The sequence below is a fragment of the Athene noctua genome, chromosome 21, assembly GCF_965140245.1.
Source record: "Athene noctua chromosome 21, bAthNoc1.hap1.1, whole genome shotgun sequence".
Taxonomy (NCBI): Eukaryota; Metazoa; Chordata; class Aves; order Strigiformes; family Strigidae; genus Athene; species Athene noctua.
The window spans coordinates 8,314,384-8,330,281 of NC_134057.1; the positions used below are offsets into that span (position 1 = coordinate 8,314,384).

Consider the following 15,898-nt stretch of genomic DNA (forward strand, 5'->3'; position numbering starts at 1 on the left):
GAGGTAGCAATTGTAAATCCATTATTAGTAGATGCCTTTAAATTTTGTTTGACTTTTTTTTTTTTAACAATACTCTCACCCGTAAAGTTAAATGCTGGGGATCTTTAGAAAGCTCCCGCTTTAATCATGGGGAATCATCTATGATTACAATTCCTAGCAGTCGTGTTAAGTCAACATTCACTTGACTGTTCCTACAGGAGGACAAGACTAGTTTCCAAATACAAAAATAATCCAGGGGCTCTCCTTCAGTAAGAATCTGAGAATACTATTAGCAGCTGGAAGGGGCCCTGGTTAAGCAGTTACACTGGTCTATAGACAGTCCATATCAAGTTTAAGATATACCTGAACTGGTCCAGGAGTTGGAACTATGCCAATTCACAGGTTAGCATGCCAAGATCTACATAAATTCTGGAGCCTTCAAGGTAACAGAACAGCAGACAGAGCAAGGTGTGTTTTTTTCCAAACGCTGATTTACAAATACCTCCAAAAACTCAAACCCTAAACCAAGTTTGGCCATCTTTTTGGCTTAAGTAGTAAGCTCCAATTCTCAAGCTGAAAATAGCTCAATTGACATGACCTTTGGCATGTTGATTGCCACACTCAAGTAAAATTTTAACTGATGTTATAGTGAAACAGCTCAGACTTCAGAGGAATTCCCTATGATATCTTCCTATCATATCAAGAACAGGAATTAAGTCGTTCAGGTTAGACACTTTTTTTTAGACAAGTAGTACCTTACCAGCACATTCCAAAGAAAACAGAATCCTTTTGTAGAGCACCCATAGGGTGAAAATTAAGTTCAGTCCACTGGATTTAAAGCTTTATTTATATAAAGTCCACTGCATTAATGGCAGCAATAGTTGCATTGTATTTGAGCTCAGCACTAATAGGTTAATATTTACATAACACAAACCAAAACAAACTAAACACAGCCACAATTTTAAAGCAGACAGACAAACAAGTTACAAAGACTTAAAAATAATTGTAGTTATTTCACTCCAGTTGATTTAGTCCAAAGGTCTGTTATTTCTTAATCAGATTAGCAGGAAGAGTGGATTTGTCCAAGTCATCAAAATATGGATGGTTCAAGGCCATTTTGCCAGAAATTCTTTTTGCTGGATCATAAATTAACATTTTCTGGAAGAAAAAGGAAATACATTTACACCATCATGAAATGAGAACTAAAATCATGTTAAATAGGTAGATATTTAACCATATTAATAATCAAGTAACCATAAAGACAAGTTCTGCCTGTGTTCCATGGTTTCTCACAGGAGAGGTTATTTCCACCCGCAAGTCAGTGCTGGGTAGTACATGACATCCCAAAGTGAACACACATTTATTCTCTTATTTAATAACTAAGCCCATGCAGGGATCAGGCTACCACATGCACTAAATCCAGAACCAGGCATCAAGAGGCAATAATTACTAATCTCAACTTAGGGAAATTAATAAGCTTTAGGCTGTTAAAGGCAAAAATGCTTACAAGGACAAGTGGTTTTACACTTGGCATTGAAGAAACTGATGTCAAACTGCTTCTACTCCGCTTGGTGCAGCTGTGTACAGTTAGTGATCACTTGGTATTTTGTTTCAGAATACAAACAGGAAAGTAGTATATAAGCAGGTAGAACTGAAGAAACCCAGTTTTAAAACAAGTTTCTTTGCAGTAAGTTACTTCAACTTAAGACCTCAATAATAAAGTGGATGGGAGCAAATAGAGGGAACACCACAAACACTAAAATAGCCCTCAGAACTTTCTAGAACAGGCAAGAGATTTGTTTTGCTAGCAGCTTAAAGAAAAACTTAATTTATATTATGCAAGGGGACAAAGAGGAGGAATGAAGCATTTAGTTTTCTACTAGACCTAAAACTAGCAAAGCCTCTGCAAAGTCATTTTGCTTTTATTTCTCCTTAAAGGAAAGTACATTTCCAATTCATGTAATCAGGATTCTACCAGCTGCTTCTCCTCAATTCCAACAAATTTGGCTTCCAGAAAAAAAGCTTAACCAGTATTACTCTGCCCAGTATTCAGTCTTGACAGTTAACTATCTTTAGACTTCATCCGACAGGGAGCCTTCCAAGTTGATTTAAACCACTGAATTTGCATTTATATTCTCTGAACTCCTGCCAAATGCAACGCTGTCTCTAGATTTAACCTTGCATGTCCAATTTTACCCTGTGACAGGTTCCCATTAGCTACAGCCCAGGACAACAGCATCCTATATAGCTAGTGCTGGTATCCAAGGTTCTCTTAGAAGTGACTCAGAGGAAAAGGGGCAAATTCCTCTGGAAAAGGGATGCTGTGACTTTGAGAGTACAGCACTTAATCTGTCAGCTGAAGTGACCATTTCTCCTCTGAGCAGTCTGGAACGTAGCTTTTCCTGGAATTTAGTGTCTGACAGACCAAAGCTTTTGATGACAGCCATTAAGCGCTTTGAAGTGCTGGCCACAGAAGTCGTCTCACTTATGAAGGCCTTATAGCTTACAACCTCACTCGAGCAATCGGTCTTAACACAAGACCATGTAACCCATTTTCAAAGAGAGCTATTTTACATACTACTCCCATCTGCAGTAGTCTATAGAAGGATAAATTAACATATTCATTGACACATCTGAGCTTGTGCTCTAGAATGAAATATTCAGTTCTCTTGCCTTTAAAAAGTTATATCACCACTTTAGGCTTAAAAGTGCCATAGGAAACTTAAATGGATTCCAGATGCTCAAGAGTTCAGCCATACCACTGTCACCAGGCATTAAGAGGGAGCTAAAATGTCAACACTTATTACTTTAAGACAAAACTATACAAAATGTTATAGAATTTAATATGATTTGGTTAGTATCGTGTTAACACCATTTGAGGAACTAGTAATTTTTTTGCCTTTATTAGCAGCAGCCCAAAATAGTGTTTTTACACAATGAAGCCACAACTAAGCTCAGATGAGTACTTAGCAGGCCAGTTACGACTGCATCAACCAGATTCACTTGCCTGTTCAATTGATTTTTACTTTGCAAATACAGTTCTACTTCAAACTGATTTAACAATGATGCTGTCAGTGGGCACAGGAATTGCTCCCAAATTAAGTCAGTTATCTCTCTAAAACAATACTGCTACAAGGTTCAAAGAGCTATCCAAAACTACGTTTAACAAATGTTCAGGTTTTCAGTCTGAACTGTGGCTCTGTTCTCGAAGTAAAGCTGTGAGAAACTGGTCATTTGAGCTTCTTGGGTAACACCACTTCATTAAGAGTACTTTGCCGTAGCCATACCATATAGGTAATGAACTACTTTGTGTTTTAAAAACATGAGCAAGCTACACAGGTGATTGCTGTATAAGATTCCCCTTGTACCAAGATGGTTCTGAAGTTTCAGCTTATATTACAACACATAGAGCACCCACCCCACACCCCCATATGTAAGTCTGCACTGTATAAATGCAGCTTTAAGAGAGCCAAAGGATGTCACCAAGGTACATTCTTAATACTCAGGTGCACCCAAGATCACACCTAAGATGTGATCTAAATTAGCCCAGTGGCAGCACAAGGGCTAGGAGAGCAGTAAATGGAGAAGCCTGATGAAGAGCTTATCATATAAAAGCTTAGTGTGGTAGTTCAACTGCATGGCCACAGAACTAAAGTAAATTCACACTACACCAAAAAAAAAACAAACAATTGATTAAATCCACCACAGCCAAAGGTTAAAGGCAATTGAAACAGACACTAGGCTGATTTAAACTAAGCCCCTGGTTTCACAGCCGATCGATAAATTCAGCTGTTTCCATCACTGTTTATTTAGTTAAGACCAACATGAAAGCTTAACCAAGGTGAGCCCAACAAGATTAATCCACACGCTACCACAAAAGAAAAACATTTCCACCCGGATCAGCAGTCATACAGCCACATCACAATTAGTGCTGTCACCAGGAAGGTGACAGCTACAGTTTGTGGGCAGGAGACTTCACTTAGACCTGTTTGTAAAAGCTCATCCTCATTTTCAAGTTGTACCTGATGTATTAGTAGAAAAAAATCTGAGAAATAATTGCTTAATGGAAAGTAGTCTATTCATCGATTATTTATGAAAGTGAGTGAACATCACAGAAGATGTTGGTGCTACAAGAATGAAAGCCCATACCACTGCTGAGTTTGAAGATCTCTGTATCTTCATTCGAGCCAGGACTGATTAGTATAGCTTAATGTGTTCTAGAGTATTTGAAATGACCTGTTTGTTTTCTTAATCAGCAGTTTAAGACAGACTACTTACAGACAGCAGATCGAGACCATCTTCATCTAAGTTTCTGACATGTGTTCCAAGGCTGCTGGGTTTCCATTTTGGGAATGTGTTTTTGTAGTCTTGCAGGGATTCCACTTCAGGCCATACCTCATTGTTGGGGGTCCCTAAAGCTCTGTGCAAGCATAAGCAAAAGAATAAGCAGTTTAGTCTGAAATCTGTATGCACTATTAGGGTTTTAATAAGCACACAGCACCGCTGTGCAATACTGCCCAAGTAGAAAGGAAAGGTTCAGCCTGACATACCTGAAGATTCTGAAGAGCTGGTCAATCTCGGAGTCCCCATGGAAAAGTGGCTTTTTAGTTGCTAGCTCAGCAAATATGGTACCTATGCTCCATATATCTACAGGAGTAGAGTAACGAGCAGATCCTAGCAACACCTCTGGAGACCTGTACCACAGTGTCACTACCTATTGAACAAGGATATTTTTATGCATTGATAGAATCAGGTCCTCTAATTGACTGCAAGCACAATGGCTTATTCATTATTAAGCAGCATTCACAGGGGGTTTTTTTGTTAAAATAATAACCAGTGCTAGAAGTTTTACTGAAAATACCAGTTTCAAACTTCATTAATAGACAAACATAATGAACTCCATTGCACTAGTTTCAACTGCAAGCAAAGCAGTTGCCTACACTACTTCCCAAAGAGCAGGAAGCCTTTAGCAACTAGCCACGAAAACCCTCAAACCTGAGTACTTTGTGAAGTAAAAATGCCTTTATGAGACAGTTCTGCCCCATCTGATTCACTGTCAAAGTAATAGTGGGATTCATAGGATGCTTTGGAACGTTAGAGTAAAGCCAGTCAGGGAGATGGAAAGCCCCTGACCAAAACCAAACCAAAATACAGCTTTTTGATACTGTTACTTTGACTTGGAAAACTGATTCTTTTTTAGCTCTTTTGTATTCAGTTATTAGCAGGAAACTAGTAAGCATTGTCCAAATCACCAAGAGGATGTTCTCACTCACTTCATGAGTGTATACCCGCACTGGAATTCCAAAGGCTCGAGCCAATCCGAAGTCCGCCAGCTTAATCACTCCCTTGTCATCTATTAAGAGATTCTGAGGTTTTAAGTCTCTGTGCAGAACTCGTCTTGAATGGCAGAAGACAATACCTTGCAAGATTTGATACAAGTAACTCTAGAAAGGATGAAGTGGGACAAAAAAAGGAGTAACCTTTAATGCAAGTTAGTACTGTGAAGCACAAGCTATTCCCTTACATTACCTCTCCCCATAGTAGTAGCAAATGGAGGTACAAAGCACTGCAGATATGGAATTAATGTCAATCATAACATCCTGTCCCACACAACATGCTTGTCTCTAAACTGGAGAGACCTGGATTTGAGTCAGTGGATAAGGAATTGGCTCGATGTTGGCAGTCAGAGTTGTGATCAACAGGACAAAGTCCCAGTGGGGAGCAGTGAGGGGTGCTGTTCCTCAGGGGTGGCTGTGGGGACCGCCGCTGTTTAACAGCTTTGTTGGTGACAGGGACAGTGGGACTGAGTGGGATTGACACCGAGCTGTGTGGTGGGGTCACACACCGAGGGCAGGGATGGGCCATCCAGAGGGACCTGGACAGGCTGGAGAGGGGGGACCTGCAAACCTCATGGAGTGCAACAAGGCCAAGGGCAAGGTCCTGCCATGGGTCGGGGCAATTCCCAGCACAAACCCAGGCTGGGTGAGCAGTGGATGGGGGGCAGCCCCAAGGAGAAGGACTTGGGGGTGTTGGTGGATGGAAAACTGACTGTGAGCCAGCAACGTGTGCTCACAGCCCAGAAAGGCAACGGTGTGCTGGGCTGCACCCAGAGCAGGGTGGGCAGCAGGGCGAGGGGGGGGGATTCTCCCCCTCTACTCTGCTCTGTGAGACCCCCCTGCAGTGCTGGGTCCAGCTCTGGGGCACCAACAGCAGAAGGACACGGACCTGCTCCAGCGGGGCCAGAGGAGGCCACAAAGATGCTCAGGGGCTGGAGCCCCCCCTGTGAGGACAGGCTGAGAGAGTTGGGGGGTTCAGCTGGAGAAGAGAAGGCTGCGGGGAGACCTTAGAGCGGCCTCCCAGGGCTGAAAGGGGCTGCAGGAAAGGGGTGTAGGGATAGGATGAGGGGTAACAGGTTTAAACTGAAAGAGGGGAGATTTAGATCAGACATGATTAAGAAATTCTTCCCTGTGAGGGGGGTGAGGCCCTGGCACAGGTTGCCCAGAGAAGCTGTGGCTGCCCCCTCCCTGGCAGGGCTCAAGGCCAGGTTGGACGGGGCTTTGGGCAACCTGGGCTAGTGGAAGGTGGCCCTGCCCGGGGCAGGGGGGTTGGACTAAATGAGCTTTAAGGTTGCTTCCAACCCAAACCGTTCTATGGTTCTATAAAGCCACACAAATTAATTCTTTACTTAAGCTTAGTTTAAGGCAGTTTAATTTCAGTAATTAAAAGAATTTGAAGTGACATTCATCTTATCCACAGCTACCACTTTAACCTTTCATTTCTCCTCAAGGAGTTAATTATACTGAAAATAAGAGCTGCTTATAGCTTTGTAGGTCATCTTTAGATTAATTTCTCTGATATTAAGAAATTGTCCTCATTACCTTAACACGGGAACAATCCAAATATTGGCCAGATGGAATAGTATCCAAGTATTTCTTGAGATCCATGGAAAGGAATTCAAAGACAAGGTACAGTCTTGAATCCTGCATAAGAACATCCTGAAGACTAAAAATTGAGTATACAATTAACTCCATTGCAAAACAAATGACTTACATTTCCCCTCTCAAAGGAATACAAGCTGACATTTCCAAGGTCCTATTACAAAAGCCATAAAAGCTTTCAGTCTTCAAAGATTTAGTGAGTTATACTGTCATCTGGAAAATCAGGTCTATCTGAAATAGTGTCAGATAAATACCTCTACGCCCCCTCTTAAACTTGTGTTCCCTCATGGCTAGTATCAGACATAGGAAATTTGAGGAAAAAACATTGTTGCCTTCAAAAAGAAACTGGGGGTGTTGGTGCCTAGCTTCTGTTTGAAGCTGGCTTTACTACAGCAGAGCCTGAATTACTAGGAGGGTTTAAGGGAATATTATAATAGGGACCTAGCAGACAGCAGAACTTACACAGGGTTTTAAGTATCATCTCCATCTTTAAATAGTTTATAAGGGTCCCTAAACCCAAGCATACATAGAGACACTACATGGCTGCAACTTGTTGAGTTTAAGGCACATTAGAGAAAGTATTTTGCTGCATCAAAGAGCAAGTAAATATTCTGTGGGGAAGACAATAGCTGCAATCGATTTCATGTCAAGTCACTGATGGAAGCTTCACTCATAGCTCAGATATGACAGTTATGACAGCATCATAATGCAACATGTAAATCTCTGCCACAAAACTGCAAGGAAGTGATTGATGACAGAGGCTCACGTAAGAAGACTGAAGTCAAATGGTCTATTCCAAGGTGGCAAGTAAAATTCTGAGCCTGACTAAAGTAACAGCTTCAACCAGTTTTCATGAGGTATGCTGTCTCCATTCTGACAATGGCCACTCCAAAGATAACTTATATAAATTACTGTGTCAACAAAAAAAATTGTTAGATTCCTAGATGGAAAGAGGCAGCATGAGGAAGTCTTAATCAGAAAACTGGCATAAACACAGGACTTGGGACTATAGCTGTTTGCTGCAAAGTAGACACTGTGTTAAGCAGAGTAGCTCTCGCCTCGCTAGAATGGCAGAAAAATAATTTATCTGAAGGGACCTACACTTCAAAGAGTTTAGCTAAATACCAGTATATGCATACCAGACTATATTGGGGTGATGCAGCTCTTTTAATAAAGAAATTTCTCGGATAGCAGTACTTGGAACACCTTCCTCCTCACTTTCTAGACGTATTTTCTTCATTGCAACCACTTGGCCTGTGGTTTTGTGCCGACCTTTATACACAACACCATAGGTACCTGAACAAAAAGACAGTGAAACGCATATAGGAAATACCAGCTTCGGGTACAGAGAAGTCAATGCAAATAAGAACTGCTTAACATAGGCAAGAGTCCTTGAAATCAAGTATTTTCGCTTTAAGTTTTTGGCTTGATTATGAACTGCTACTTAGTTTTGGCAGTTTAACCATGCAATAGTTTTGTTTGAAGCATGCCACCCATAATCAGTATCATTTGTTAGGACAAGGTGCTTAGTAGTCTAAGTGAGAAACTTGAATATTTGGAAGATGTAGTTGTAAAATCAGATACTATTTGAGTTTCAGGTTGATTAACTTTCAAGCAAGATTACTATACCTCTTCATCCCCGAGGGTTATGATTTTGTCATTGATACATCATATTAAAATGTTAAAGGTTTAGCTGCAAAATAAGTAGCACTCCCTCTGCAACAGATCTATTCCATCCATTGGTCAGATCTTACAGAAATACCTCTAGCACAATCCTCAGTGCAGGAGAGAGGGTAGTGCTGTGGGTCTCAGCAGAAACTAAAATTGGAACCAGTAGTAAATCTCAAATCAATAGTCTGTTTTATTCATCGTTCACAGAAGTAGAGCCTTCAGCAAACCAAGACAGTTTAAATATTCTTTTCACTCTTCTCAAAGCATTAATCCCTCAGATTAAGTTCAAGCAAACTAGTTTCTTTCAGGAAGATTCATGCTCAAGGCTTCAGTTACGAAGCTTTGCTTTAAGATCCAAACCCACCCATTTTGCAATTACCTTACAGAGTAACATATTGCAGATTCTAAAGTCTACAAAAGGCTAAAGCGTTATAAACCACACTGACTTCTACATCTAACAGAGGCTGGATTTCCAGTGAAAGGTGGGTTGGGACTAACATATGCATTGAAGCCACCTTCTTAGTGCCTTATACCAAATTACTGTTAACGTTCACTTCTCCACAGAGGTTTACAGTCTGCTCTTTCCTTTGACAAGTGTACTGACTGGATATAACCCAGGCAGAACAATCCACAAACCACTACTCCCTACCAGCAGGTTTGAGCAAAATAAGTATATCACGCAAGTACAACTTCAGGAGCAACTGGTAAACAAGTTCATATGCAAAGGAGTGGAGGAGCTTCCTAAATTGAAAAGTTGGTCTCAGGCTTCAGACCACATTTTATTTCCCTCTGGCGGAGAATTACACCGTCAGCCATCAGTATGAGGGCAGATACTTCTCAACACCGATCAGTTGTTTCAAATAGACCACGTCATGTCCAGAAGGGCAGTCTGAAAGCTTTTACATACAGAGATAATTACTGCAGTAATTTTGCCAGTTAGTTGAATCTCAGTTCTTCTAAGAGCCAGAGTGCACAGAGCTTCTACAGCACTTGGTAACTCCAACTGCAGAGCTCACCATTCTTACTTACGAGGCTCACCATTCTCCATACTTACCTTCCCCAATCTTCTCTATTTTTGTGTAATCTTCCATAACTATAATTATCCCTGAAATGAACAGGAAAAAAAGCCATGAGGGTGAACAGTTGTTCTGAATGCAGCAAAGTCACTGAAGTTAGGCCAAATCTTCAGAAGACAGTTTTGTCTTAAGCAGCTAGGATATAACATGGAATACTCACCCTTCTCCTCAACAAAAATACAGGTTCAGGGTTCCAACTAGAAAAACTACATCCCAGAGTATGAGTGGGCACCAACTCAAAGGGAAAAGATTCTTTTGTGAAAAAAGCTCCTCCAAGCAACCGAGAAAACACACCCTACTCACTAGTTCTGTATAGTTACTCATTAGTTACCCATCAAAGCCATCACAGGGGTTGATGGTAGCAGCAGAAGCCCGATACCATTTGGTCAGTACCTTCAGAGCTACATAGCTCAACCACGTTAACAGGCAGAGGGTAGTGGAGGGCATCGGCACCTGCTGGGACTGGCAGTTCACAACTCCGTGCTGCTCTTGCCCTCCCGCGCTGAGCACAGCGGAGCTCTGCCGCAGGGCCGGGAGCGTTCCGAGGGAGCGAGCGGGCATGTGGCTACCGACGGCTCCAGGGAGGCTCCCGAGGCCGGGCTCGCCCCCCGCCCGCTAACCGCGCTGCCCAGCTCAAGAGCCCGTTTCCGCCTGGGTCCCCCTCCTGCCCCGCTGCCACCGGCCGCGACACCCCGAAACCGCCACCGGGCCGGGAAGCCCCCCCGCACCCCCTCGGGGAGCTGCCGCCCCGCCCTGCCCGCCCCCCCAGGCCCCACGGGCGACCTTGTGCCGGGGGGGCCGCGGGACCCCTCCGCCGGCGGGGCGAGGGCTAACGGCGGCCCCAGCGGGGGAGCACCGGGCCTGGGGGGGGGGGGGGGGAAGGAGCGGGCTCAGCCCGGGCCCGGCGCGGGCTGAGGGGAAGGCGACCAACCTCCCCCCGCGGCCGTTACGCGTCCGCGCGCACCACCGGCCGCGGGCAAGCGGCCCGCCCGGCCCCCCCGCGGGGCCAGCACCGGCCCGCCCGGGCTGGGGCCCCCGCACCTCCCCGCAGCGCCACGCCGGCCGCCGCTCGCCCTCACCTGAGGAGCCGCCGCTCGCCGCCGCCGGGACGCCGCCGGGCTGGCTGGGGGCGGGCCCGGCGCATTCGAACTAACCGCGCGCCGCCGCCAGCCGCCAATGGCGCCGCGCCGGGATGATTCAAAGCGGCCAATCGGAGCGCGCCGCTGCGGCGGCGCCAAAGCGAGGCCCAAGGGCGGCTTCTGCCCCCGCGGTAGAACCGGTGCGGCCGGGCGCGGCAAGCTGAGGGCGTCTGCTTGGTTCGTGGGCGGTGCGAGGGAGGCTGCGGGAGCGCGGGAGGGTATTTAAAGCAGGGGTTCTCAACCTCTCCTTCACCACGGACCCCCCCTCTAAATACCTTCTGTGGCCGCGGACCACCAAGACTTAATTCAAGATTTAAGGCACTACCCCGCATCAAATAGTTACTTCAGTCTTCTCACGAAGGGTCTTCAAATTTGGGGAGAAGGGGAAATAAATTAATCTGTTACTGCTCACGCTCCTACTGTAATCTTTATTGCAATGATTCCATATGAATTTAAAGCAACAGCATCGACACTCTTCTTGCTCAAACAGCCCATTTTATGGTGTTTTAACGTGCTAATTCCGAGTTTGATGCCAATTTTTACACGAAACGTGATGATAAGTTTTGACAGTTCTTCTCACCTCCCCCCTTGTTTGTCTGTGTTCAGTCACCATATATTTTTGTTCACGGGTCCAGGGCCACCACTTGGATGAACAGGCTTCAGCCCCGTTGTGGCCCTAAGGAGGGCCGTTGGGTTAAGAACACGTCTTTAAGAGAAAAACTGCCTGGTTGAAGTGGGTCCCGCTGACCGTACTGGCACGGAATATACTGGGGCACCAGGGCAGGCGTGGGGTGGTGGAGGGGCTTGGCTGTGAGAGGAGCGTTGAGGGGAGGGGGCTGTGGGAAAAGGAGGCGCAGTGCTTGCCAGGGGCCAGACCAAATGTTTCTGGGCTGGATGCTCCCCAACCCTGCTTTAAGCCTTCACGGACCCCCGGTGATGACGTTGGGGCAGACCACAGGCTGAGAACCACTGCCCTAAAGCCTTTTTGCTCACATCTCAAGACACTGAGGCACTCAGGCCATGGGCTGTGTTGGGCTGGTGCTAATGGGTGAACTGGTTGCTGCTCAAATAACGTATTAGGTTGTTTGCATGGTGTGGGGAATCTTTGAATCAAGCTAGGCTTGTGTCTGCAGCTGCTCCTTTTAATCAGGCCAGTCTTTTAGATTTTGATACCACAGCCAGCCAAAGCATAAATTCATTATTTCTGGCTACAAGGGTGCTGATCTGTGAAGTACTGCTGTGACTTTTGAAGTTGGTTTTAAAGCACACGCATCAATAAAAGGTCATTGGGTAACTTAATTCCTCAGAAGCCGGGACATATGTCTGTAAGCAAATTAAAGTTCTGTGTCACTGCTCACAAATTAAGAACAATTAGTCCCTATGCTATCACGGCTTCCAGAAGAAGGTCAGGGATGTAACTAGAGAGGCACCTGCAGGCTTTGCTCAGGGAGTACTCTGGCAGTTGCGACCTCGCTCTATCGGTACCCAGGGTTGTAGTAACACAATACACTTATATTAAAAAAAAAAAAAAAAAAAAAAAAGCCTGGGAAAATACTATTCCAAACATGGCAAAATTGTGTTACTTAGAAACTTCAATGCTAAGTAGATTTGCAAAGCAAATGTGTTTCTAGTTTTATGGGTCTTTCCCCTGCAGGATGGTTTCACTGTGGATTCTGTGATGCTGCTGATGCACTCTGGCACCTATTTCTCATCAGCACCCACAGTCCTGGACCAACAGGGTCCTCTGGAAACCTACAGTCCCTGCAGGAGTGAGGTACAAGCACCACTCTACATTGTTGATGTAACTGCATTTTTTAATTACTTCATTGCACAAGTTTACAACATCCCTGAAGGACAGCTTCCCTGCTCCTCTTCAATGTAAGCAGGGCAGGCTGCTGTATACAAAACTGTGCATCTTCTCCCCTAAAAGCATTTCTTTGAGTGGGTGATTCCAGCAGGCAGGACTGTTTATGGTGCACTTTATTCTGCTCTCCCCTAGCCCATGGCAAAGGCAAGAGGCAGCTCGTCCAGCTTGTACCCCCCAACACACATACACTTCAGGGGTAAAAATCCTCCACTTTCCCCTCCCTCCTGGGGAATTTTTGCAGCATACAGTGCGCATGCTCTGTACAGGTTTCTGTTTACCTTGAAGTGGGTATCCCCAGCACTTGCCAGAGATTTACCAGCCTAGAACAAGGCTTTTGTATCTCTGGAAAACCCCAGATGGGGATACGGCCTCACGTTTTGTGCAGTTCACGGGAAGAGAGTCCAACCTGCTCTGCCCTGCACAGGCACGGAGAAACTCTTCCCTATGTGTGCAAGGAGTCCAAGGCAGCCAGGCCAGCCCACGGTCAGTAACGCAGGTGGGCTGGCTGTGGGCTCAGGCCAAGTGTGCTGACGTGTCCCTCATGTCCCTCGGCCTGGCTCTGCACGGGCAGCACCATCAGGCTGTGGGTGCTCCACGGCCGGGGGGGATTGTCTTCTGTAGCCAGCACAGCACCCAAGCTACTGCCGCTGACTCTGCTGGACTAATCCTTGCCCAGAGACCTTAGGAAGGTGGCCAAAGTCCACCTTTTCCTTCAGATAAAAAGAAAACATGTCTGGGAAATCCCAGACATATGGTAACCTTAGTTAACTTCAAGGGGGGGGGGGAGGTAGCAGTATCATGAACATTTAGTAATATAAATTAAATTACATTAAAATACATACAGATTATATTTATATATAAAATATACTGTGTTGGAAAGTACTGAATACACTGATCTGAATTTTCTTGAAAGTGACATTTTCTTTTTTTTTTTTTTTCCCAGTTTTAACCAGCTTTAGTTTAAATATACAGAAATATTTCCTAGTTGTGCTCATACAGTCGTTTTGTCGCACACTTAACTGTTCATTCACAGAGTGCTCACTGAATTGTCAGATTCTTTAAGAATACCTCTTTTTCCATATATCCCATTGCCTTGTCGGTTTTGAGTGGTGAAGCCCAGGAGGCACCAGAAGGAAAGCTGGGCAAAGGAGAGCAGCAGTCTCTTACCCTGGTAGCCTTTCTTCAGTTTCAGGTGCCGGGAGACTGCTCTGCGAGCCAGCAGCATACAACGCTGTGATCTGTGCGAGGCAGCGGTCCCCTCGACTGCTGCCTGAGCTGACAGGTTTGGCCTCTTCTGATACCTTAGAAAAAACCGAGGAAGCGGATGCTTTGAGACCTGCCTGGTTGCTGTTGCACTCGAAGCCCAGCATAACTGCCCCTGCCTTCACGTCTGCTCTTGTGATGCTGCCTTAGTGCACTAATTGTGCTGGATTAATCACAAGGAAGCAGCTCAGGGAAATTATTTTGCTGTAGTCTCCGCGTTCAGTGGACTAGCAGCCACGTGCCAACACCTTACAGCAACCGAGAACGCCGCTGTGTGCGGTGGTTTGCTTCAAGAACAGCAGAGGTTGCTTCGCCCTCAGTGCGTGCTAAGAGTGCCCAGTGGCTGTGGGGGTGAGTATTGACCAACAGCAGCTTGTGCCAATTCCAGCTCATCCCTGTCACTTCACAGCACAGCGGTGCACAGCGTAACTCCACGTACACCCACAGAGGTGCTACGTGCTCCATGCTCACACCTTCCACACTCACTTTCCTCCGTCCCTCTCTGTATAACAGTAAGCTCTAGCCAGCTTGCTTATAAGCCAGAGTATATCTAAGGATAGACCTGTCATGGCATTAATTTGTCAAATATCAGCCTGACAGTTCTGCTTACCCAGCGTTTTCCTCCCTCTTGCTGTTGCCTGTGCATCCTTAGCACATCTCCTTTCTGACTGGATAGTGCTTATCTCAGGTTGATCATTGCTTTAGACATGGCTGTACCTAATAATACTGCTCGAGATGAGTGATGTAACTATTGACTTTTGTGTCTGAAAGAATTTACTGTTCTGCTTGAAGGAATAGTAGCAGTGAGCCTTCTGACAACCGAGTCACAGATAGAGAGATGTGGGACTCCCTAGGACGGTTGCTCCCCTTTACAGCAAAACACGGATTCAAGTGCAAAACCAAGGGAAAACTCAAATAGCAAAGGAGTATAGCCTGCCTTAACAATACAACATTAATTACCACTTTATTTATATAAATGGACAACAGGCAGGTATAGTAAAACCTCTTCAGCATCCCAAACTTCCACTTGCCTGAAATGCAGTGCTATTTGTGCAAGGCATATAGCATCAGACCTACAATGCCAAGCTCAGATTATAGTATTACAGCTGTATTTGTGGCTAAGAACCCAGTGTAATACTCCAAACAATTCCTTCTATGCCGAGTAGAGGGCAGCTGCAAGAGTCAGAATCGTCTTGTCTTTCGTATATTAATCATATTCTCCTCAGCAATAACATCACTGTAAGGAAGAGAGAAAGTGTATTCTGTCTTTTACATAATGCTGTGATTAAAAAAGGTCAGCTGGTTTGTGAATACCAGTGAGGGTATCTAAAATGAGTTGAGTTCACTGTACTCAGAAGCAGATAAATACAAACACTGATTGGTTCTTTTAACATTTATCAGAAACAAAAGATTATTTTGTTAGTATGTCAATGCAAAAGTACAGCAGGAAAGATTTAGTAGCATTTAGGAAAGCAAGATAATATTAGAGGAATGATATCTCTTTAATGCATAGCTCAGGTGATGCATTTAACCTCTTAAATGCCTCTTGTTATGCAGGACAGTTCCCACTATTAAGAGACATGGAGAAGTCCTCTGCTGCTCTTGCCCTGTATTAGCATTTTGTCAGGATGCCAGAAAGCAAAAAGCTCCTGAAAACTGTTTGAGTTTAAAGCAAAAGAATGGAACCCGCTAAGAAAAAAAGAATTAAATTGTAACTGTCTACTGAAAGCATGAATATAAATATTTTAAATGCATTTAAAGTACTTGAATTTAGGTTCGAATTATTTTTAAGTATCATTTTTGTAGCATAGTGTGTAGCATGCACTAAACCACTTTACCTAAAAAAACCCCCAAACATTGATACGATTACAATAATGAAAATATCATAAACCATGCCTTCATTTCAAATAATGAAACTGTAGATAGAAGGAAATGCCAGCGTGGTGGTTATTCATGGGCCTGTAT

General features: G+C 44.5%; 1 protein-coding gene across 1 annotated transcript; it reads right to left on the bottom strand.

Annotated features, from left to right (window-relative positions):
• Positions 1 to 882: 882 nt before the first annotated feature.
• On the bottom strand, positions 883 to 10,768 carry CDK1 (cyclin dependent kinase 1). Its single transcript, XM_074924312.1, has 8 exons — positions 10,744 to 10,768; positions 9,643 to 9,693; positions 8,057 to 8,213; positions 6,858 to 6,981; positions 5,253 to 5,423; positions 4,530 to 4,693; positions 4,258 to 4,399; positions 883 to 1,137 (listed from the first exon to the last, which is right to left on the bottom strand). The coding sequence occupies exons 2-8, from the start codon at positions 9,677 to 9,679 to the stop codon at positions 1,024 to 1,026; spliced, it is 909 nt and encodes a 302-aa protein (XP_074780413.1). The 5' UTR covers positions 9,680 to 9,693; positions 10,744 to 10,768; the 3' UTR covers positions 883 to 1,023.
• Positions 10,769 to 15,898: the final 5,130 nt, after the last annotated feature.

Coding starts and splice junctions, on each gene's coding strand:
- CDK1 (XM_074924312.1), bottom strand. CDS start 9,679: ATGGAAGATTACACAAAAATAGAGAAGATTGGGGAAG. Junction 6,982..8,056: donor CATCACCCCAATATAGTCTG/GTATGCATATAC, acceptor CTCAATTTTTAG/TCTTCAGGATGTTCTTATGC. Junction 1,138..4,257: donor ATGGTCTCGATCTGCTGTCT/GTAAGTAGTCTG, acceptor TTTTTCTTCCAG/AAAATGTTAATTTATGATCC.